The 21,424-nt window shown below is 35.2% G+C and overlaps 1 protein-coding gene across 1 annotated transcript in view; it reads right to left on the reverse strand.

The window, feature by feature from the left end:
* Positions 1–3,910: 3,910 nt before the first annotated feature.
* TNFRSF18 (TNF receptor superfamily member 18) overlaps positions 3,911–21,424 on the reverse strand; it is a 42,282-nt gene continuing 24,768 nt past the window's right edge. Inside the window, exons 5-6 of the mRNA XM_053690963.1 lie at positions 11,708–11,805; positions 3,911–3,933 (exon numbers count right to left, since the gene is read on the reverse strand). Of these exons, the coding sequence (XP_053546938.1) occupies positions 3,911–3,933; positions 11,708–11,805 (121 nt within the window). The remainder of the gene's footprint in view (positions 3,934–11,707; positions 11,806–21,424) is intronic.

Genomic DNA, 21,424 nt, shown 5'->3' on the forward strand with positions numbered 1-21,424 from the left:
TAAGAATGTGAGACTGACTGGGTGTGTACACATAAGAATGTGAGACTGACTGGGTGTGTACACATAAGAATGTGAGACTGATTGGGTGTGTACACATAAGAATGTAAAACTGCCTGGGTGTGTACACATAAGAATGTGAGACTGCCCGGGTGTGTACACATAAGAATGGGAGACTGTCTGGGTGTGTATATATAAGAATGTGAGACTGCCTTGGTGTATTTACACATAAGAATGTGAGACTGCCTGGGTGTGTATATATAAGAATGTGAGACAGGCTTGGTGTATGTACACATAAGAATGTTAAACTTAGTGGGTGTGTACACAAAAGAATGTGAGACTGACTGGGTGTGTATATATAAGAATGTGAGACTGACTGGATGTGTACACAAAAGAATGTTAAACTGCCTGGGTGTGTACACAAAAGAATGTTAAACTGCCTGGGTGTGTATATATAAGAATGTTAAACTGCCTGGGTGTGTATATATAAGAATGTGAGACTGAACGGGTGTGTACCCATAAGAATATTAAACTGACTAGGTGTGTATATATAAGAATGTGAGAATGACTGGGTATGTATATATAGGAATGTGAGACTGACTGGGTGTGTATATATAAGAATGTGATATTGACTGGGTTTGTACGCATAAGAATGTGAGACTGCCTGGGTGATTTATTTAAAAATGTAATCTTTCAATTTGTTATGACAAAATATGTTGGTTTAAGTATGTTAACCAGAAATTCCCATTAACGTTGTTGCAAGGAAAAAGTGTCATGCATAAGTATGTAGAAATATCTGCAATTATGAGTTCATTCCAAAATACTGAGCAATATCTATTTAAAGAGACATTACACACCTCTAGATATTAATATAAATTGTTTAATTACATGTAGTAAAATAAGGTTACATTATACTTTCATTATTTATTTTGTTCTCCTTTCCTGTAATTTGATTCTGAAAATTGTGGGCTTTCCAATTCATGTTAAACGTAGAAGTGCAGACACAGCTATAGTCTATGCCTTAATTGGTTGCACACTCTAGTAAGTCATTTATAACCATTCCTAATTGGCTTCAGCAGAAAATTTGACCTAAGTTACAATATGGTGGCACCTATTGCTTTAAGGATATTAACTTTACCTTAATTTTTTCAATATTTAAACTAATATAATTTAAAAAAAAATACATGTACAAATTATTATCATGCTAACCTTTGCTCTAAATACATAATTCAAGCAATAATTTGTTTAGTTTTATGTTAAAGGGACAGTCTACTGTGATTTTTTCTCTCCTCATTTGCCTTTATTTTTTCATCTGAAATCACTGTTATTGCCTGTGTTGTATCCCCACCTATATTGAAAAGGTTTAGAAGATATTACGCTAAGTGGGACAGAAATAATAATATGTTAATTTTCCCTCATTGTTTCTAAGGCCCTGATATTCAAAGGATTCTCCAGCTCAGAGAAAATTTTTAGTTCAGACTTCACAGGGGCTGAACTCACTGAATATTCAAAAGTAAAAGGGCAGAACTATTGAGTACTGAGAAATCTCTATTATTTATGTATGTGAAGGAGAGACAAGTACAAATTCAATATATGACTGCATGATATGAGAGTTTTGTTACAGTTGTGCTTTGTATTTTATATTATTACCATTTTAGATTGGGTCCTTTCAGTATTATTGCATTTAAGCTTTACACTTTTAATACATTTAGATTTAGATCTAGTAGTGATTTACAAATTCTAATTATGTTTTCAAAGTTTATGTGTTACTTTAACAAATTAGGATCCTACTTTGTATATTTCTGTGTATCTTTTACAAATTTCATTGCACTTAGTATTAGCTCTATTGTAAACTAAAACTGTCATTTTCTGAAAGTGGGAGGGACAGGGCAATTCCCTGGGCATTTTATACAAGCTGGTCTCACTGATTTTTCTCGCCAGCTGTATGCAAGTGAAGTTTGCTCAAAATTCACATAACACTTAATTTAACTATTTTTTAACTTATTTACTATCAGAAAAGTAATATCTACTAAAATATAGGCAAAGGCAAGTTAAATTGTAGTAAAAACATGTTATTTTAATTTATAATTGATGCAAACTGAGCCTTTATATCAGCCCAGGGGTTCTCCAGTTACCTCCTCTCTCCCATTGTGAAAGTTTGTATCCAATAAAACTTAATTAATTTCTATGGAAGGTTCCTCCCTTTTTCTTAGAAAATTCTATGAGTTCTGGCCCATAAAAACTAATAACACTCTCTGGGAAACTGAAGCTGAATTCAGTTTTAATTTAAATAGAAGAAACGCAAAGTGCAATGTAATTTGTAAAAGGTGGACATAAATATACAAAGTATAAGACTAATTTGTTAATATTACACATAAACTGTGAAGGCATAATCAGAATCACAATTCTAAATAAACTGCTGTATACAAAGTAAAATACAAAATAGACAGTGCAAAGTTTAAATTTTATAAAAGTTAAAGCGACAGTCTAGTATAAATTAAACTTTCATTATTCAGATAGGACTTTTAATTTTAATCATCTTTCCAATTTACTTTTATCATCAAATTTGCTTTTTTCTCTTAGTATTCTTAGTTTAAACTAAACATAAGTAGGCTCATATGCTAATTTCTAAGCCTTTGAGGGCTGCCTCTTATCACATGCTTTTTAAATCTCTTTTCAACACAAAGAGACAGAAAGTACACGTGGGCCATATAGATAACACTGTATTCAGGCACAGGGGGTTATTTAAGATTTAGCACAACACAATGCTAAATTTAAGACAATAGATAATAAACAGTCTCAGTCATGTGATCAGGGGGCTGGGAGAAGGTTCTTAGATACATGTTAATCACAGAGGTAAAAAGTATATTAAAGGGATACTAAACCCATTTTTTTTATTTCATGATTCAGATAGAGCATGAGATTTTAAACACCTTTCTAATTTACTCCTATTATCAATTTTTCTTTGTTCTCATGCTATCTTGATTTGAAAAAGAAGTACTGTAAGCTTTAGAGTCAGACCATTTTTTGTTCAGCACATGGGTAGCACTTGCTGATTTGTGGCTAAATGTAGCAAACCAATCAGCAGCTCTACCAAGGTGCTAAACTAAAAAATGGGCCGGCTCCTAACCTTTTATTATTGCTTTTTCAAATCAAGATAACATGAGAACAAAGTAAAATTGATAATAGGAGTAAATTAGAAAGTTGCTTAAAATTGCATGCTCTATCTGAATCATGAAAGAAAAAATGAGGGGTTTAATGTTGGTTGTGCAAAACTGGGGAATGGGTAATAAAGGGATTATCTATCTTTTAAAACAATATCAATTCTATGGTAGACTGTCCCTTTAATCTGAAGTGTAAAATGATATAAAATACAAAGCACAATGTGTAAATGCAGAAGAACTCATGTCATGCAGTGCTTTATTTCGCTGTGCTTGTTTCCCCTTCACACACAGAAATGCAGGGAACGCCCCTTAGAGAAGTATAGCAAAAACTGCCTTTTGAAAATTTCAATAGGTATCTCACAGTGCTGGAGGATCATTTTAGATCCTCTCACCTGAGCGGAGAGGTTTTGAACATCATTTGTGTAAAAATAAAGATATAAGCTAATTAGGTCTGCTCACCCTGCAAGCTCATCCAATTTAATTGGTGTGAAGTTTCAATGATTAGAGATAGTTATTCCACATATAAAAATAAACCTAAAGGTTTTTTTTACAATACACTGCCCCTTAAAAACTTACACGCATATTATAAACAAATGGGGCTTTTTATGGTAAATTTGTGTTATTATTTTTTTAATATTATATATACAGCAAATATTATATCCAATGCTTTGATAAAGTACAATATTTCCAATATATACTGGAAATACAAAACACTACATAGCTTTGATATGAATTGAAAAAAAGCAACCTTATGTTGGTTTCTGTGCCTGTTCTTAAAGATAAAGATCAAGGAAAATTACATTCATACTTAATTCTACCGTTGCACCTTATTTTTTTTTCTTTCTTTAGACATAGTTAAAAAATTAGATTTTTGATTACATATTAAGTTCCTATTCTCAAAACAATGAAACCCACAACATACTGCTATTGGGGAGAGGAAACTCTGGGATCTGTAAATCAGTGACATTACTTGTAGATAGGCATCTTTTTCCACCTATACAACTCCCTCCTGATGAGGACTAACTTCAGAAAAATAGTGACATCTAATCGTGTTTCCTGGAAACTGAAAACCTATTTCAAAACCACACACATATATGGGCAGTCATAAATAACGTAATATTTTGATGGTGTATCTATTTTACATATTTCTCTTGATTTCTTAAAGTCAAAATTAAACTTTCATGATTCAGATAGAACCCATTATTTTAAAATAATTTTAAATTAGCTACTATTATCACACTATCCATAATCTGGACCAGGTTACAAGTGGCACGTATTACAAGTTGAAAGTTAAAGGGACATAATACTCATATGCTAAATCACTTGAAACTGATGCAGTGTAACTGTAAAAAGCTGACAGGAAAATATCACCTGAGCATCTCTATGTAAAAAAGTAAGATATTTTACCTCACAATCTCCTCAGCTCAGCAGAGTAAGTTCTGTGTAAAAAGTTATACTTCACCTGCTCCCAGCTGCAGGTAAAAAAATGAAGAAATGAACAGCAGCCAATCAGCATCAGCAGTGCTGAGGTCATGAACTCTTACTGTGATCTCATGAGATTTGACTTAACTCTCATGAGATTTCATAGTAAGCTTCCTTTACCTGATTGGTGAAATAATATGAGAGTTCACGAAGCTCATCCCTTCAGTTGTCCCGGGACAGACATACTGATATGCTGCTTAGAAATCCTTTACAATGGGAGGTGGCTACTGAGGAACTTTTGAGGTAAAATATCTTTCTTTTTTACATAGAGATGTTCAGGAGATATTTTCTAGTCAGCTTTTTACAGCTATGCTGCATCACTTTCAAGTGTTTAAACATTTGGGTATTATGGCCCTTTAACGCATTCGCTCAAGTGCAATCTAAATTTGCACACGTTTGGTTAGCGCAAGTGGAGACCTAGCACAATGAGTAAGAGTTAAAAAAAAATGTGCAACAAAGATAAGTAAGTACATTAGAATAAAGTGTTACACTCATATATACACTATCTAATTAAAAATTAAAAGTGCATGGTATATGACAAGGTGTTTGAATGGAAAGGGCTATAATGTATGTGTGTGTGTGTGTATATATATATATATATATATACATACAGTATATACTGTATATGTGTGTGTGTATGTATTTATATATTTATCTATGTAAATACATATATATATACGCATATACACACACATATATGTGTATGTATATATATATATATATATATATATATATATATATATGTAGTAGGTAAAAGTTTTCATCCACGGTTAAAGTTTCATCCACCCAGGGTGCTTCCAAGGAATTGATAATAACAGGAAAAAAGGATGCACTCTCCAGGATTTTCAATTTTACCTGTTTAATGTAACGTTTCGGGGTGTTTCCTCCTTCCTCAGACAGTACAAAATAACAGTCTGACAAAGGGGATAACACCCCGAAACGTTATACATTAAACGGGTAACATTGAAAATCCTGGAGAGTGCATCCTTTTTTCCTGTTATATTATATATATACATACATACACATCTGTTCTCTGACAGATTATTTTTCAAAAGGTGGAGAGAAGTCAAGTCATCATCTTATTTTACTGAGCATTATTTATTTATTTATTTATAAAATATTTTACCAGGAAGGATACATTGAGATTTCTCTCGTTTTCAAGTATGTCCTGGGAACACAAAACATTGCATTGATACAATAGGGTACAGTAAAATACAAAAACAATAATACACAATATATGCAAACATTTAACATAGAGCAGGTACTAAATATTTAATCAACCATGACAGGAGCATTCTGTTTTGAGATATGTATAGAGGGATCTCTTAAAGGATATTAGGCTTGGGGAAGTTTTTAAAGTGTGAGGGAGGTCATTCCATAATTGTGGCGCTCTGTAGGAAAAGGAGGATCGAGCTGCTTTCTTTTTGTATTGAGGCAAGCTAAATAATGTGCTGTTATTGGATCGGAGGTTATAGGAGGTGGGAATAGCAGGGAAGAGCATTCTGCTCAGGTAGGGTGGGAGCTTTCCAGAAAGGCTCTTAAAGACAAAGCAGGAAAGATGGAGGGTGCGTCTGGATTCCAGCGACAGCCAGTTTAGTTCTTTTAGCATGTCACAATGGTGGGTCCTGTAGTTACATTGTAGCACAAAGCGGAAGAACGAGTTATACAATGTATTTAGTTTATTAAGGTGAGTTTGCGGAGCAGGTGCATATGCTATGTCCCCATAATCCAAGATAGGTATCCTCATTTGCTGTACAATCTTTTCCTTTACTGTAGGGCTGAGGCAGGATTTGTTTCTGTACAGGGCACCTAGTTTTGGATAAAGTTTAGAGGCAAGTTTTTCTATGTGGAGTCCAAAAGATAGATTGGGGTCTAACAACATACCCAAGTATTTAAAAGAGTGGACTGCGGTCAGTGTGCAATTGGATTTTGTTTTAATGCGAAGATGGGAATTTTTTTAATTTTTGTAATTTATATTGTATATATTGTATAGTATATCTCCTTAACATAAAGTATTCTAGTAAACTCACTTTAATGAGATACATATCTTTTAAGGTAAAAATGCCTTTAAAAATCCCTGCGGGGCCTCATGCTGATAAGGTAGTTTATATAATCTCACCAGATCAAATTTGATAATAGAAGTAAATTGCAAATTTGTTTGAAGCTACACTCTACTCTAAATTTAAGTTGATTTGGTGGCTATACTTAAAGGGACAGTCTAGTAAAAATTAAACTTTCATAATTCAGATAGAGCATGCAATTTTAAACTTTCCAACTGACTTTTATCATTAAATTTGCTTTGTTCTCCTGGTATGTTTTGTTGAAAGATAAACCTAGGTAGGCTCATATGCTAATTTCTAGGCCATTGAAGGCCTCCTCTTATCTCAGTGCATTTTGACAGTTTTTCCACAGTTAGATAGTACTAGTTCATGTGTGCCATATAGATTACCTCGTGCTCACTTCCGTGGAGGTATTTATGAGTCAGCACTGATTGGCATAAATGCAAGTCTGTCCAAAGAACTGAGATAAAGGGGCAGCCTGCAGAGGTTTATATACAAGATAATCAGAGAGGTAAAACATGTATTAATATGACAGTGTTAGTTATGCAAAACTGGGGAATATGTATTAAAGGGATTATCTATCTTTTTAAACAATAAACATATTCAAGTAGACTGTCCTTTTAATTGAAAGTTTGGAAATTGATAAAGAAAAACACTAGCAGTGTTTTTAATCACAAAGTTGTACATTTTGGCATTGGGGTGCACAGCTGGAAATGGATACAAAGCAAAGTATTTATTTTTGCATTAGATAGCTTGTTTGTAATCTGTGGTAACTCGATACAAAAATAAAAGTGATATTATTTAGAAATATTTCTCAAAGGTTTCTGTCATGTATATGAATAAGCAGCAGTTTAAATGTTTAAAATATTTTTTTGCAATAAATAAATAAGCTGTTTAATTTTAATGTGAATCTAACCGGCGGTGGATTACTGTGTACAACTGGTCCCGGGACTCTGTTGCTCATTGGCGGATAGAGACAACTGACATGGACACAGAAAGAAACAAATACACTATTATTTTTTAAAGCTTTCCCTTTCAGATGGAACAGGGTATTTTTTTTTTTTAGGGTAAATTAAATTTTCATCATTCAGATAGAGCACACAAGTTAAAACAACTTTTTAATTCACTTCCATTATCTAAATATGCACAAACTTTTTATATCCACACTTTCTGATGCACCAGCACCTACTGAGCATGGGCAAGAAGTCACAGAATATACATTAATGCATTTTGTGATTGGCTGATGGCTGTCACATGATGCAGTAGGATGGAAAATAGAACTAACTTTGAAATATGCAAGAAATAAATCTACTACTCATTTGAAATTCAAACTAAGTGTTTTTGCATTGTCCATTTTATTATATATTATTCAATTCAAATGTTTCTAATATTGGTGGAATAATAAAACACTGCATAAACAAGCCAATCCAGCCACACAATTCAAATAAACCATCAAGGCTGATGACAACATTTCAAGAAACTACTTACTCCTTAAAAGGACAGTATAGTCCAAATTAAACTTTCATGATTCAGATAGAAAATGTAATTTTAAACAGCTTTCCAATTTACTTTTATCATCAAATTTGCTTTGTCCTCTTTGTATTCTTTGTTGAAAGCTAAATTTAGGTAAGTTCATAGACTAATTTCTAAGCCCCTGAAGGCTGCCTCTTATCTCAGTGCATTTTTTTTTTTAGATTTTCACAGCTAGACAGTGCTTGTTCATGTGTGCCATATAGATAACATTGTGCTCACTCCCTTGGAGTCAGCACTAATTGGCTGAAATGCAAGTTTGTAAAAAGCATTAAGAAGAGGGCAGTTTGCAGAGGCTTAGATACAAGATAATCATAGAGGTAAAAAGTATATTAATATAAACATGTTGGTTATGCAAAACTGGGGAACAGATATCTTTTTAAACAATAATAGTTTTCCAGTATACTGTCCCTTTAATAATATTTAAAAAAATATATTAATAATTTAATGCCATTGCATCAATGCAGTATTTCCCAAGAGTTATTAGATTTAGATTATCATAGTCAAATTAGACAGGAAGATCAGACGACAAACTCCCACGTATCAGTGACTCTTATACTCTTTCTAAAATTCTATTTTACACAGCTGGTAAATCAGATATGAGATTTGAAATGATAAAAACAGGAAGCCAGTGTTTTTGTTACTGTCAGCTACTTTTAAAGGAATGTTTGTCAGTGTATTTTTTTTTTATACATGAATAGTATAACTCAGCAATTACATATGCACTGCAAAATATTTGCATAGAAATAGTGTATTTAAAATTGTATCTGATACCCTTCTCCAAGATAAATTTTAATATGTTTAAACTTATTTTTATTTTTATTTTTTATTTTATTTTTTTTTCTCATTTTTACTTCAATATTCAGAGAGAAACAAACGAAAAACACATTTCGGAATACAATCTAATTATTTTTATCTTATTTTTTTATTTTATTTTTTATTTTCTTATTTTTACTTCAATATTCAGAGAGAAACAAAACTACAATCTCCTGAACACAAAGTATAATAAAATATAAAAATAAAAAAATTCACATCCTCAATATACATCCAAGATGTGTTTAATACATAATTACAGAAAACATGTATTATGCTATGATTTATAAACATTAACAATTAACATTTTTAAAGGGATAGGAAAGTCAAAATTAAAGGATTCAGAATTTACATTCACTTCTATTTTCAAATGTGCATCTTTCTCTTGGTATCACTTGTTTGAAAAGAATACTCACATATGCTACCCTAGTGGGAGCTAGCTGCTAATTGGTATCTGCACATATTTGTTTCTTGTGATTGGCTAACTAAATGTGTTCAGCTAGCTGCTAGTAGTGCAATGCTGTTCCTTAAGTACAGGATAACAAGATAATGAAGCAAATTTGATCATTAAAGTAATTTGGAAAGTTGTATACAATTTTATGTTCTATCCAAATCATGAAAGAATATTTTGGGATTTCCTGTCCATTTAAATATATTTAAAAGGGCATTAAAAAATTATGGCTTGTGTTTCATGTACTGCAAATCAAATATCTGGTTTAGGCAACTTTCAGCATTTCAAAAATCTTGGTTTTTGTATTTTGGCTTCTCTAAGAAGCGTGGTACAAAGCAAAATTTTTACACAAAAACAATTTTTTTAAAAGGTTATGGAATTTACTTCTATTATCAAATAGGATATTCTTGAAAATGAGATATCTTGGTAGGTGTTTGAAGCACTGCATAGCAGAAAATAGTTCTGACATCTAGTGCTCTTGTAAATAGGTAACATTCTTGCAAAACTGCTGCCATATAATGATCCAGATATTTCCCTGCTTTTCAACAAAAGGTACTAAGAGAACAAATAAAATTTGATAATAGTAAATTAGGAAGTTGTTTAAAATTGCATGCTCTATCTGAATCATGAAAGAAAGATTTTTGGTTTCATGCCCTTTTAAAGGGAAACTACTATAAAAAGTTCTACATCTAAACAGGTTGAAAAATAATTTCTTGCCTGATTAAATTTGAAGTAAAATCTGATTAAATTTAAAATAAAACAGCAATATTAATTGTGTAAGTCCCAATAATGCTTTTTGGTTGATATTTACTTCCTTTGGCTGACAGGTATTTCCTACTTATGTTTAAAGGCATGAGTTACACAAACAATACTGCTTTATAATATTTACTATACATTTAAATATATTTTACTTTATATCTTTTAAAAAAATAATAATGAAATACTGCTTTTTAAAATGATTAATATAACTTGAGTACAATGTCCCTTTAACTTTAAACTCACTGCTACTCTGAATTTCAACCCCTTTTGTTTCTGAATACCGGAGTGTCAGCATCTGAGAGGCCCTTCAACATTAAACGGGTAACCTACTTCAAAAAATGTTTTGTTTAAAAATCCCTTTGTTAATTTGTTAATAATCCCTTTATTACCCATTCCCCAGTTTTGCACAGACAACATGGTTATATTAATATACTTTTTAGCTCTGTGATTACCTTGCATCTAAGTCTCTTTTGACAGCCCCCTGATCACATGACTTTTTATTTATTATCTATTGACTTGCATTTCAGCCAATTAGTGCAGTGTCATACACAACTCCATGGGAGAGAGCACAATATTATCTATATGGCACAAATTAATTAGCAGTGTCTTGTTGTGAAAAGCTAATTAAAAGCATGTGATAACAGTCTGTATCTACTGGCTTAGAAACAGGCAGGAATTTAGAGGTTTAAATGTAAGTTGTGCAAAGTTGGGTAATGGGTAGTAAAGGCGTTATCTATCATTTAAAACAATAACAATTTTGGTGTTGACTGTCGCTTTACTGTTTGCAGACCCATTGACTTAATTGCACCAAACAACATGCACAAACTTACCTTAGTATCTATATTTGTATAAGAATGATGGTAAGGAACTATAGATCACACTTGCAGACCTAAGGAAACTGCAGAATTCAATACGTAGGAAGGTCCATTAAATAAAAAAAATATATACAAATACTGGAAGTGGCTTGAACTCAGCAACAGATAAAAAAACTACACAAAGTTAGGACAAGATATCTAGAAGCTAAACAAAAGACCATAGAGGAGTCAAACCCACATAGGGAAATAAGTTAAATTAGTGATACGATTCAATTTAGGTAGAGTTTAAGTCTACAGGGCAGGGGCAATCTAAGCAAGGCAGGCAATGTGCAAACCACAAACATATTATAGTAATGGCAGGGTTCAATAATTCTGGTCAAGCAGAATATAATCCAAAGGAATGCTGAAGCCATAGTATAAACGAACTACACAGGTAATGAAGTGATCTAAATAGCTCAGATGAGGCTGAAGAGAGAGAATAGCGTGCATGCGCATAAGCTGCTTGCCGTGAATGCCAAATGCGTTCCAAGTACCATTAACAGAGCTAACCATGGTTTGCTGAAGACTCCAGGAGCAGTCATAGAGGTATCAGAATGATCTGATTGGTATCAAAGTATTAAACGTGTTATTGTTTACCTGTATTTTCTATCCTTTTTCCATCAATGCTGGAACTACTGGCCCCTTTTTCATTAAGCTGATGGACGCCATTGGAATAACGTAGAGAAGAGGAAGAGCTGTGGGTTGAAGAAAATTGGCAGAAGGGCAGGCATAAATATATCTGTAAGAACAAACTGCAATGCTAATGTCATAAGGTTTGCAATACTTTTGAGTTTACTAATAAAATTACTATTAAAGGGACATAATACTCAAATGCTAAATCACTTGAAACTGATGCAGTATAACTGTAAAAAGCTGACAGGAAAATATCACCTGAGCATCTCTATGTAAAAAAGGAAGATATTTTACCTCACGATTTCCTCAGCTCAGTAGAGTAAGTTCTGTGTAAAAAGTTATACTTCACCTGCTCCCAGCTGCAGGTAAAAAAAAAATAAAAAAAATGAAGAAATGAACAGCAGCCAATCAGCATCAGTAGTGCTGAGGTCATGAACTCTTACGGTGATCTCATGAGATTTGACTTAACTCTCATGAGATTTCAAAGTAAGCTTCCTTGACCTGATTGGTGAAATAATATGAGAGTTCACGAGGCTCATCCCCTAAGATGTCCCAGGACAGACATTCTAATATGCTGCTTAGAAATCCTTTACAATGGGAGGTGGCTACAGAGGACATTTTGAGGTAAAATATCTTTCTTTTTTACATAGAGATGTTCAGGTGATATTTTCTAGTCAGCATTTTACAGCTATGCTGCATCACTTTCAAGTGTTTCAACATTTGGGTATTATGGCCCTTTAAGCATTGTATGTATTTATTTTTTCTATATTTACCATCATTTATTACTATGCATTTCATAGAACTATACTAAACAGACATTTTGTGTAAAATGTAAACTCTCTGAAAACTGAAAAACATGCAGAAAATTCCTGGAAGAGCATGATTCAAACTTCTGTATTAGTGTTTATTTGCTGACAGACTAAAATTTGTATTGCTTATGGGTAGACACAGACAAACAGGTGTATTCATTACAGGTACATTAGAAATAGCATACGTAACACTAGCTCCCATTTTATATCAGAATTTCCATTCAATACCACTGTATGACAGCTTGGGTGTTTGTTTTTCTAAGCCATTCAAATTCATTAGAAAAGCTACTCTCTAATGGGTGGATCACAATCCTTTAAAAAAATAATTAACTCCTAAGACGTCCCCTAGAAATTAATGGGGAAGTTTGCAGAAACATAACATTAGATAAACTTTCTTTCATGTAATTAACAAGAGTCCATGAGCTAGTGACGTATGGGATATACATTCCTACCAGGAGGGGCAAAGTTTCCCAAACCTTAAAATGCCTATAAATACACCCCTCACCACACCCACAAATCAGTTTTACAAACTTTGCCTCCAAGGGAGGTGGTGAAGTAAGTTTGTGCTAGATTCTACGTTGATATGCGCTCCGCAGCAAGTTGGAGCCCGGTTTTCCTCTCAGCGTGCAGTGAATGTCAGAGGGATGTGAGGAGAGTATTGCCTATTGAATGCAGTGATCTCCTTCTACGGGGTCTATTTCATAAGGTTCTCTGTTATCGGTCGTAGAGATTCATCTCTTACCTCCCTTTTCAGATCGACGATATACTCTTATATTTACCATTTCCTCTACTGATTCTCGTTTCAGTACTGGTTTGGCTTTCTACAAACATGTAGATGAGTGTCCTGGGGTAAGTAAGTCTTATTTTCTGTGACACTCTAAGCTATGGTTGGGCACTTTATTTATAAAGTTCTAAATATATGTATTCAAACATTTATTTGCCTTGACTCAGAATGTTCAACTTTCCTTATTTCCAGACAGTCAGTTTCATATTTGGGATTATGCTTTAAATTATCATATTTTTTCTTACCTCAAAAATTTGACTTTTTTCCCTGTGGGCTGTTAGGCTCGCGGGGGCTGAAAATGCTTCATTTTATTGTGTCATTCTTGGCGCGGACTTTTTTGGCGCAAAAATTCTTTTCCGTTTCCGGCGTCATACGTGTCGCCGGAAGTTGCGTCATTTTTGACGTTATTTTGCGCCAAAAATGTCGGCGTTCCGGATGTGGCGTCATTTTTGGCGCCAAAAGCATTTAGGCGCCAAATAATGTGGGCGTCTTATTTGGCGCCAAAAAATATGGGCGTCGCTTTTGTCTCCACATTATTTCAGTCTCATTTTTCATTTGCTTCTGGTTGCTAGAAGCTTGATGTTTGGCATTTTTTTCCCATTCCTGAAACTGTCTTATAAGGAATTTGATCTATTTTGCTTTATATGTTGTTTTTTCTCTTACATATTGCAAGATGTCTCACGTTGCATCTGAGCCAGAAGATACTACAGGAAAACCACTGCCTGCTGGATCTACCAAAGCTAAGTGTATCTGCTGTAAACTTTTGGTAGCTATTCCTCCAGCTGTTGTTTGTAATAATTGTCATGACAAACTTGTTAAAGCAGATAATATTTCCTTTAGTGATGTACCATTGCCTGTTGCAGTTCCCTCAACATCTAAGGTGCAGAATGTTCCTGATAACATAAGAGATTTTGTTTCTGAATCCATAAAGAAGGCTTTGTCTGTTATTTCTCCTTCTAGTAAACGTAAAAAGTCTTTTAAATCTTCTCTCTCTACAGATGAATTTTTAAATGAACACCATCATTCTGATTCTTTGGACTCTTCTGGTTCAGAGGATTCTGTCTCAGAGATTGATGCTGATAAATCTTCATATTTATTTAAGATGGAATTTATTCGCTCTTTACTTAAAGAAGTACTAATTGCTTTAGAAATAGAGGATTCTAGTCCTCTTGATACTAATTCTATACGTTTGGATAAGGTTTTTAAAGCTCCTGCGGTTATTCCAGAAGTCTTTCCTGTTCCTAATGCTATTTCTGCAGTAATTGCTAAGGAATGGGATAAATTGGGTAATTCATTTACTCCTTCTAAACGTTTTAAGCAATTATATCCTGTTCCGCCTGACAGGTTAGAATTTTGGGACAAAATCCCTAAAGTTGATGGGGCTATTTCTACCCTTGCTAAACGTACTACCATTCCTACGTCAGATGGTACCTCGTTTAAAGATCCTTTAGATAGAAAAATTGAATCTTTTCTAAGAAAAGCTTATCTATGTTCAGGTAATCTTCTTAGACCTGCTATATCATTGGCTGATGTTGCTGCAGCTTCAACTTTTTGGTTGGAAACTCTAGCGCAACAAGTAACAAATCGTGATTCTCATGATATTATTATTCTTCTCCAGCATGCTAATAATTTCATCTGTGATGCCATTTTTGATATTATTAGAGTTGATGTTAGATTTATGTCTCTGGCTATCTTAGCCAGAAGAGCTTTATGGCTTAAGACTTGGAATGCTGATATGGCTTCTAAATCAACTCTACTTTCCATTTCTTTCCAGGGAAACAAATTATTTGGTTCTCAGTTGGATTCTATTATTTCAACTGTTACTGGTGGGAAAGGAACTTTTTTACCACAGGATAAAAAGTCTAAAGGTAAAAACAGGGCTAACAATCGTTTTCGTTCCTTTCGTTTCAACAAAGAACAAAAGCCTGATCCTTCGTCCTCAGGAGCAGTTTCAGTTTGGAAACCATCTCCAGTCTGGAATAAATCCAAGCCTGCTAGAAAGGCAAAGCCTGCTTCTAAGTTCACATGAAGGTACGGCCCTCATTCCAGTTCAGCTGGTAGGGGGCAGGTTACGTTTTTTCAAAGAAATTTGGATCAATTCTGTTCACAATCTTTGGATTCAGAACATTATTTCAGAAGGGTACAGAATTGGTTTCAAGATGAGACCTCCTGCAAAGAGATTTTTTCTTTCCCATGTCCCAGTAAATCCAGTGAAAGCTCAAGCATTTCTGAATTGTGTTTCAGATCTAGAGTTGGCTGGAGTAATTATGCCAGTTCCAGTTCCGGAACAGGGGATGGGGTTTTATTCAAATCTCTTCATTGTACCAAAGAAGGAGAATTCCTTCAGACCAGTTCTGGATCTAAAATTATTGAATCGTTATGTAAGGATACCAACGTTCAAGATGGTAACTGTAAGGACTATATTGCCTTTTGTTCAGCAAGGGAATTATATGTCCACAATAGATTTACAGGATGCATATCTGCATATTCCAATTCATCCAGATCATTATCAGTTCCTGAGATTCTCTTTTCTAGACAAGCATTACCAATTTGTGGCTCTACCGTTTGGCCTTGCTACAGCTCCAAGAATTTTCACAAAGATTCTCGGTGCCCTTCTGTCTGTAATCAGAGAACAGGGTATTGTGGTATTTCCTTATTTGGACGATATCTTGGTACTTGCTCCGTCTTTACATTTAGCAGAGTCTCATACGAATCGACTTGTGTTGTTTCTTCAAGATCATGGTTGGAGGATCAATTTACCAAAAAGTTCTTTGATTCCTCAAACAAGGGTAACCTTTCTGGGTTTCCAGATAGATTCAGTGTCCATGACTTTGTCTTTAACAGACAAGAGACGTCTAAAATTGATTACAGCCTGTCGAAACCTTCAGTCTCAATCATTCCCTTCGGTAGCCTTATGCATGGAAATTCTAGGTCTTATGACTGCTGCATCGGACGCGATCCCCTTTGCTCGTTTTCACATGCGACCTCTTCAGCTCTGTATGCTGAACCAATGGTGCAGGGATTACACGAAGATATATCAATTAATATCTTTAAAACCGATTGTTCGGCACTCTCTAACGTGGTGGACAGATCACCATCGTTTAATTCAGGGGGCTTCTTTTGTTCTTCCGACCTGGACTGTAATTTCAACAGATGCAAGTCTCACAGGTTGGGGAGCTGTGTGGGGATCTCTGACGGCACAAGGAGTTTGGGAATCTCAGGAGGTGAGATTACCGATCAATATCTTGGAACTCCGTGCAGTTTTCAGAGCTCTTCAGTTTTGGCCTCTTCTGAAGAGAGAATCGTTCATTTGTTTTCAGACAGACAATGTCACAACTGTGGCATACATCAATCATCAAGGAGGGACTCACAGTCCTCTGGCTATGAAAGAAGTATCTCGAATTTTGGTTTGGGCGGAATCCAGCTCCTGTCTAATCTCTGCGGTTCATATCCCAGGTGTAGACAATTGGGAAGCGGATTATCTCAGTCGCCAAACGTTGCATCCGGGCGAATGGTCTCTTCACCCAGAGGTATTTCTTCAGATTGTTCAATTGTGGGGGCTTCCAGAGATAGATCTGATGGCCTCTCATCTAAACAAGAAACTTCCCAGGTATCTGTCCAGATCCCGGGATCCTCAGGCGGAGGCAGTGGATGCATTATCACTTCCTTGGAAGTATCATCCTGCCTATATCTTTCCGCCTCTAGTTCTTCTTCCAAGAGTAATCTCCAAGATTCTGAGGGAATGCTCGTTTGTTCTGCTAATAGCTCCGGCATGGCCTCACAGGTTTTGGTATGCGGATCTTGTCCGGATGGCATCTTGCCAGCCATGGACTCTTCCGTTAAGACCAGACCTTCTGTCACAAGGTCCTTTTTTCCATCCGGATCTGAAATCCTTAAATTTAAAGGTATGGAGATTGAACGCTTGATTCTTGGTCATAGAGGTTTCTCTGACTCCGTGATTAATACTATGTTACAGGCTCGTAAATCTGTATCTCGAGAGATATATTATAGAGTCTGGAAGACTTATATTTCTTGGTGTCTTTCTCATCATTTTTCTTGGCATTCTTTTAGAATACCGAGAATTTTACAGTTTCTTCAGGATGGTTTAGATAAGGGTTTGTCCGCAAGTTCTTTGAAAGGACAAATCTCCGCTCTTTCTGTTCTTTTTCACAGAAATATTGCTATTCTTCCTGATATTCATTGTTTTGTACAAGCTTTGGTTCGTATAAAACCTGTCATTAAGTCAATTTCTCCTCCTTGGAGTTTGAATTTGGTTCTGGGAGCTCTTCAAGCTCCTCCGTTTGAACCTATGCATTCATTGGACATTAAATTACTTTCTTGGAAAGTTTTGTTCCTTTTGGCCATCTCTTCTGCTAGAAGAGTTTCTGAATTATCTGCTCTTTCGTGTGAGTCTCCTTTTCTGATTTTTCATCAGGATAAGGCGGTGTTGCGAACTTCTTTTGAATTTTTACCTAAAGTTGTGAATTCCAACAACATTAGTAGAGAAATTGTGGTTCCTTCATTATGTCCTAATCCTAAGAATTCTAAGGAGAAATCATTGCATTCTTTGGATGTTGTTAGAGCTTTGAAATATTATGTTGAAGCTACGAAATCTTTCCGTAAGACTTCTAGTCTATTTGTTATCTTTTCCGGTTCTAGGAAAGGCCAGAAAGCTTCTGCCATTTCTTTGGCATCTTGGTTGAAATCTTTAATTCATCTTGCCTATGTTGAGTCGGGTAAAATTCCGCCTCAAAGAATTACAGCTCATTCTACTAGGTCAGTATCTACTTCCTGGGCGTTTAGGAATGAAGCTTCGGTTGACCAGATCTGCAAAGCAGCAACTTGGTCCTCTTTGCATACTTTTACTAAATTCTACCATTTTGATGTATTTTCTTCTTCTGAAGCAGTTTTTGGTAGAAAAGTTCTTCAGGCAGCGGTTTCAGTTTGAATCTTCTGCTTATGTTTTTTGTTAAACTTTATTTTGGGTGTGGATTATTTTCAGCAGGAATTGGCTGTCTTTATTTTATCCCTCCCTCTCTAGTGACTCTTGTGTGGAAAGATCCACATCTTGGGAGTCATTATCCCATACGTCACTAGCTCATGGACTCTTGTTAATTACATGAAAGAAAACATAATTTATGTAAGAACTTACCTGATAAATTCATTTCTTTCATATTAACAAGAGTCCATGAGGCCCACCCTTTTTTGTGGTGGTTATGATTTTTTTGTATAAAGCACAATTATTCCAATTCCTTATTTTATATGCTTCGCACTTTTTTTCTTATCACCCCACTTCTTGGCTATTCGTTAAACTGATTTGTGGGTGTGGTGAGGGGTGTATTTATAGGCATTTTAAGGTTTGGGAAACTTTGCCCCTCCTGGTAGGAATGTATATCCCATACGTCACTAGCTCATGGACTCTTGTTAATATGAAAGAAATGAATTTATCAGGTAAGTTCTTACATAAATTATGTTTTTCTAAAGGGTTGTGATTGAAGCCTAAATTTTATAACAGAAGAAACATGACAAGAACCAGGTGTATTGCATGCTTTTTAAGGAGGTTTTCACAAGGAATGCACATACCAAGGAAAAGCAATATGTGGCGGCTAATTAATTAATTGTTGAAAAGTATACCTAGGTAGACTCAGGAGCTAGAAGCTAGATGCTGATTGGTGGCTGCACATATATGGCTCTAGTTTTCGGCTTACCAATGTGTTCAGCTAGATCACAGCAGTTTATTGCTGCTCCTTCAATAAAGGATACCAAAAAAATGAAGCAGAATTGATAATAGGTTTACATTGGAAAGTTGTTTAAAAATATATGCTCTAACTGAATTATAAAATAAAAAAATGTCCCTTAAGCTTCTTAACTTGAAAGTATAATGAAGCAATCCCCAGACAAGCATGATTACTTTAGAGACCATCCTGGAGTCATTTGATGATCATCAAACTACTTTAGAAGTTATCTGCACATCATCAGACATCATTAGGCTTGTAAAGTCATCAGCTAAGGTAAAATAAATCTGGCTAATGACTTCAGAATGATTAGTAGATTACCTTATTGATTACTTCACAAGCATGAACAGCCAGTGAATGACTCTAGAGTCATCTTATTTAAATATTTCGGCATTTGGGCATACTTCAGGATGGCTTTTGATGACTAGTATGGACTCTGAAGTCATCAATTACTTCAAAATGTCTCCGGTAAGATCATCATTTTTGACTTGGGAATATAACTAAAATGAAACAGCACCAAGTTCAAAATATTCTTCACTTTAAAATAAAACAGACCTTTATTTGTCTATCTGGGCTTTCAATAACTGCCATTTCAAGCCAGCAATTGGCCCTTAAAGGGACAATCAAGTCAGAAAAAAAACTTTCACGATTCAAATAGGGCATCTAATTTTAAACATTTTTCCGATTTACTTTTATCACCAATTTTGCTTTGTTCTCTTGGTAATCTTAGTTAAAAGCTCATATGCTAATTTCTTAGACCTTGAAGGCCGCCTCTATTTGAATGCATTTTGACAGTTTTTCACCACTAGAGGGCTTTAGCTCATGTGTGTCCTATAGAGAACATTGAACGCATGCACATGAAGTTAACTAGGAGTCAGCACTGGTTGCCTATAATGCAAGTCTGTGAAAAGATCTGAAATAAGGAAGCAGTCTGCAGAGGCCTAGATACAAGGTAATTACAGAGGTAAAATGTATATTATTATAACAGTGTTGGTTATGCAAAACTGGGGAATGGGTAATAAAGGGATTATCTATCTTTTTAAACAACACAAATTCTGGTGTTGACTGTCCCTTTAAGAGACAGTGTAGTTTAAAATTGGTTTTCTCTTAATGTGTTTTTATGACTTGTTATATAACTGCAGAGTTTAAAATGTATCAGAAACTGCTCCTTTACATACATTTATATATAAAAAAGCTGTCTCTACTAATTGAAACCAAAACCCAATAAAATGGGCTGAGCTTGCAGGGACAGTAGATTACATTAGTTTATCTTCCCTCCTCCTACAGACCCTTAGCTCTTATGGCCTCTGTGACATTGCTCTTTCCAGGATTTACTCCTATCTTTCTCACAGGTCTTTTTCTCTGTCATTTGCTGGCGACTCCTCCTCTCCAATGCCTATTTCTGTTGGAGTACCTCAAGGATCTGTTCTGGGTCCTCTACTCTTCTTCATTTATACTTTTTCACTGGGTAAACTTATCAACAGTTATGGCTTCAAATATCACCTCTATGCTGATGACACCCAGATCTACCTCTCCACCCCTGCTCTCTCTCTCTCTCTATTCTTTCTCATGTCAGCGACTACTTATCTGGTATTTCTTCCTGGATGACCTCTCACCACCTTAAGATTAACATGTTTAAGACTGAGCTCCTTCTTATCCCCCCCTCAAGCTCTACGCCAACTTCTGACTTCTCTATCCCTGTTGACAACATAACCATTTCCCCATCGCCCCAAGTCCGCTGCCTCATAGTTACACATGACTCAAATCTATCCTTTGTCCCCCACATCCAATCGCTTTCTACATCCTGCCGCAACCATCTACGCAATATTTCAAAGATTCACCCTTTTCTGAGCGTTAACACCACAAAGCAAATTATCCATTCCCTTGTTATTTCCTGACTTGACTACTGCAATAACCTACTTACTGGCCTTCCTCTTTCCCGCCCCTCCCCCCTTCAATCCATCCTAAATGCCTCTGCCAGGCTAATTCACCTTTCCCGTCGCTCTGTATCTGCTGCACCTCTCTGCGAGTCCCTTCATTGGCTCCCCATTCACAGCAAAATTAAATTCAAAATTCTCATCCTTATATTGTAAAGTAGGAGTCTCTACTTCAAATACAGAATGCTGCATAGTGCATAAACATATTTCAATGCAAAATTTAAGTTTCCACTTTATTTTTGAGTGACCTCGCCATACTGACGAGACATAGATCATATTGCCTGAGCAGAAAACTTTAGAACATTGTCAGAGAGAACAGCTGAAAATTACCATTATATTATCTCTCTATCATAAATCCACTGGGAGCATTATAACTTGTAAACCTTCCCCACTGCCCAGAATGGTTGAAGTGGATT

Source organism: Bombina bombina, chromosome 8 (assembly GCF_027579735.1).
Source record: "Bombina bombina isolate aBomBom1 chromosome 8, aBomBom1.pri, whole genome shotgun sequence".
In the NCBI taxonomy this organism is placed as follows: domain Eukaryota; kingdom Metazoa; phylum Chordata; class Amphibia; order Anura; family Bombinatoridae; genus Bombina; species Bombina bombina.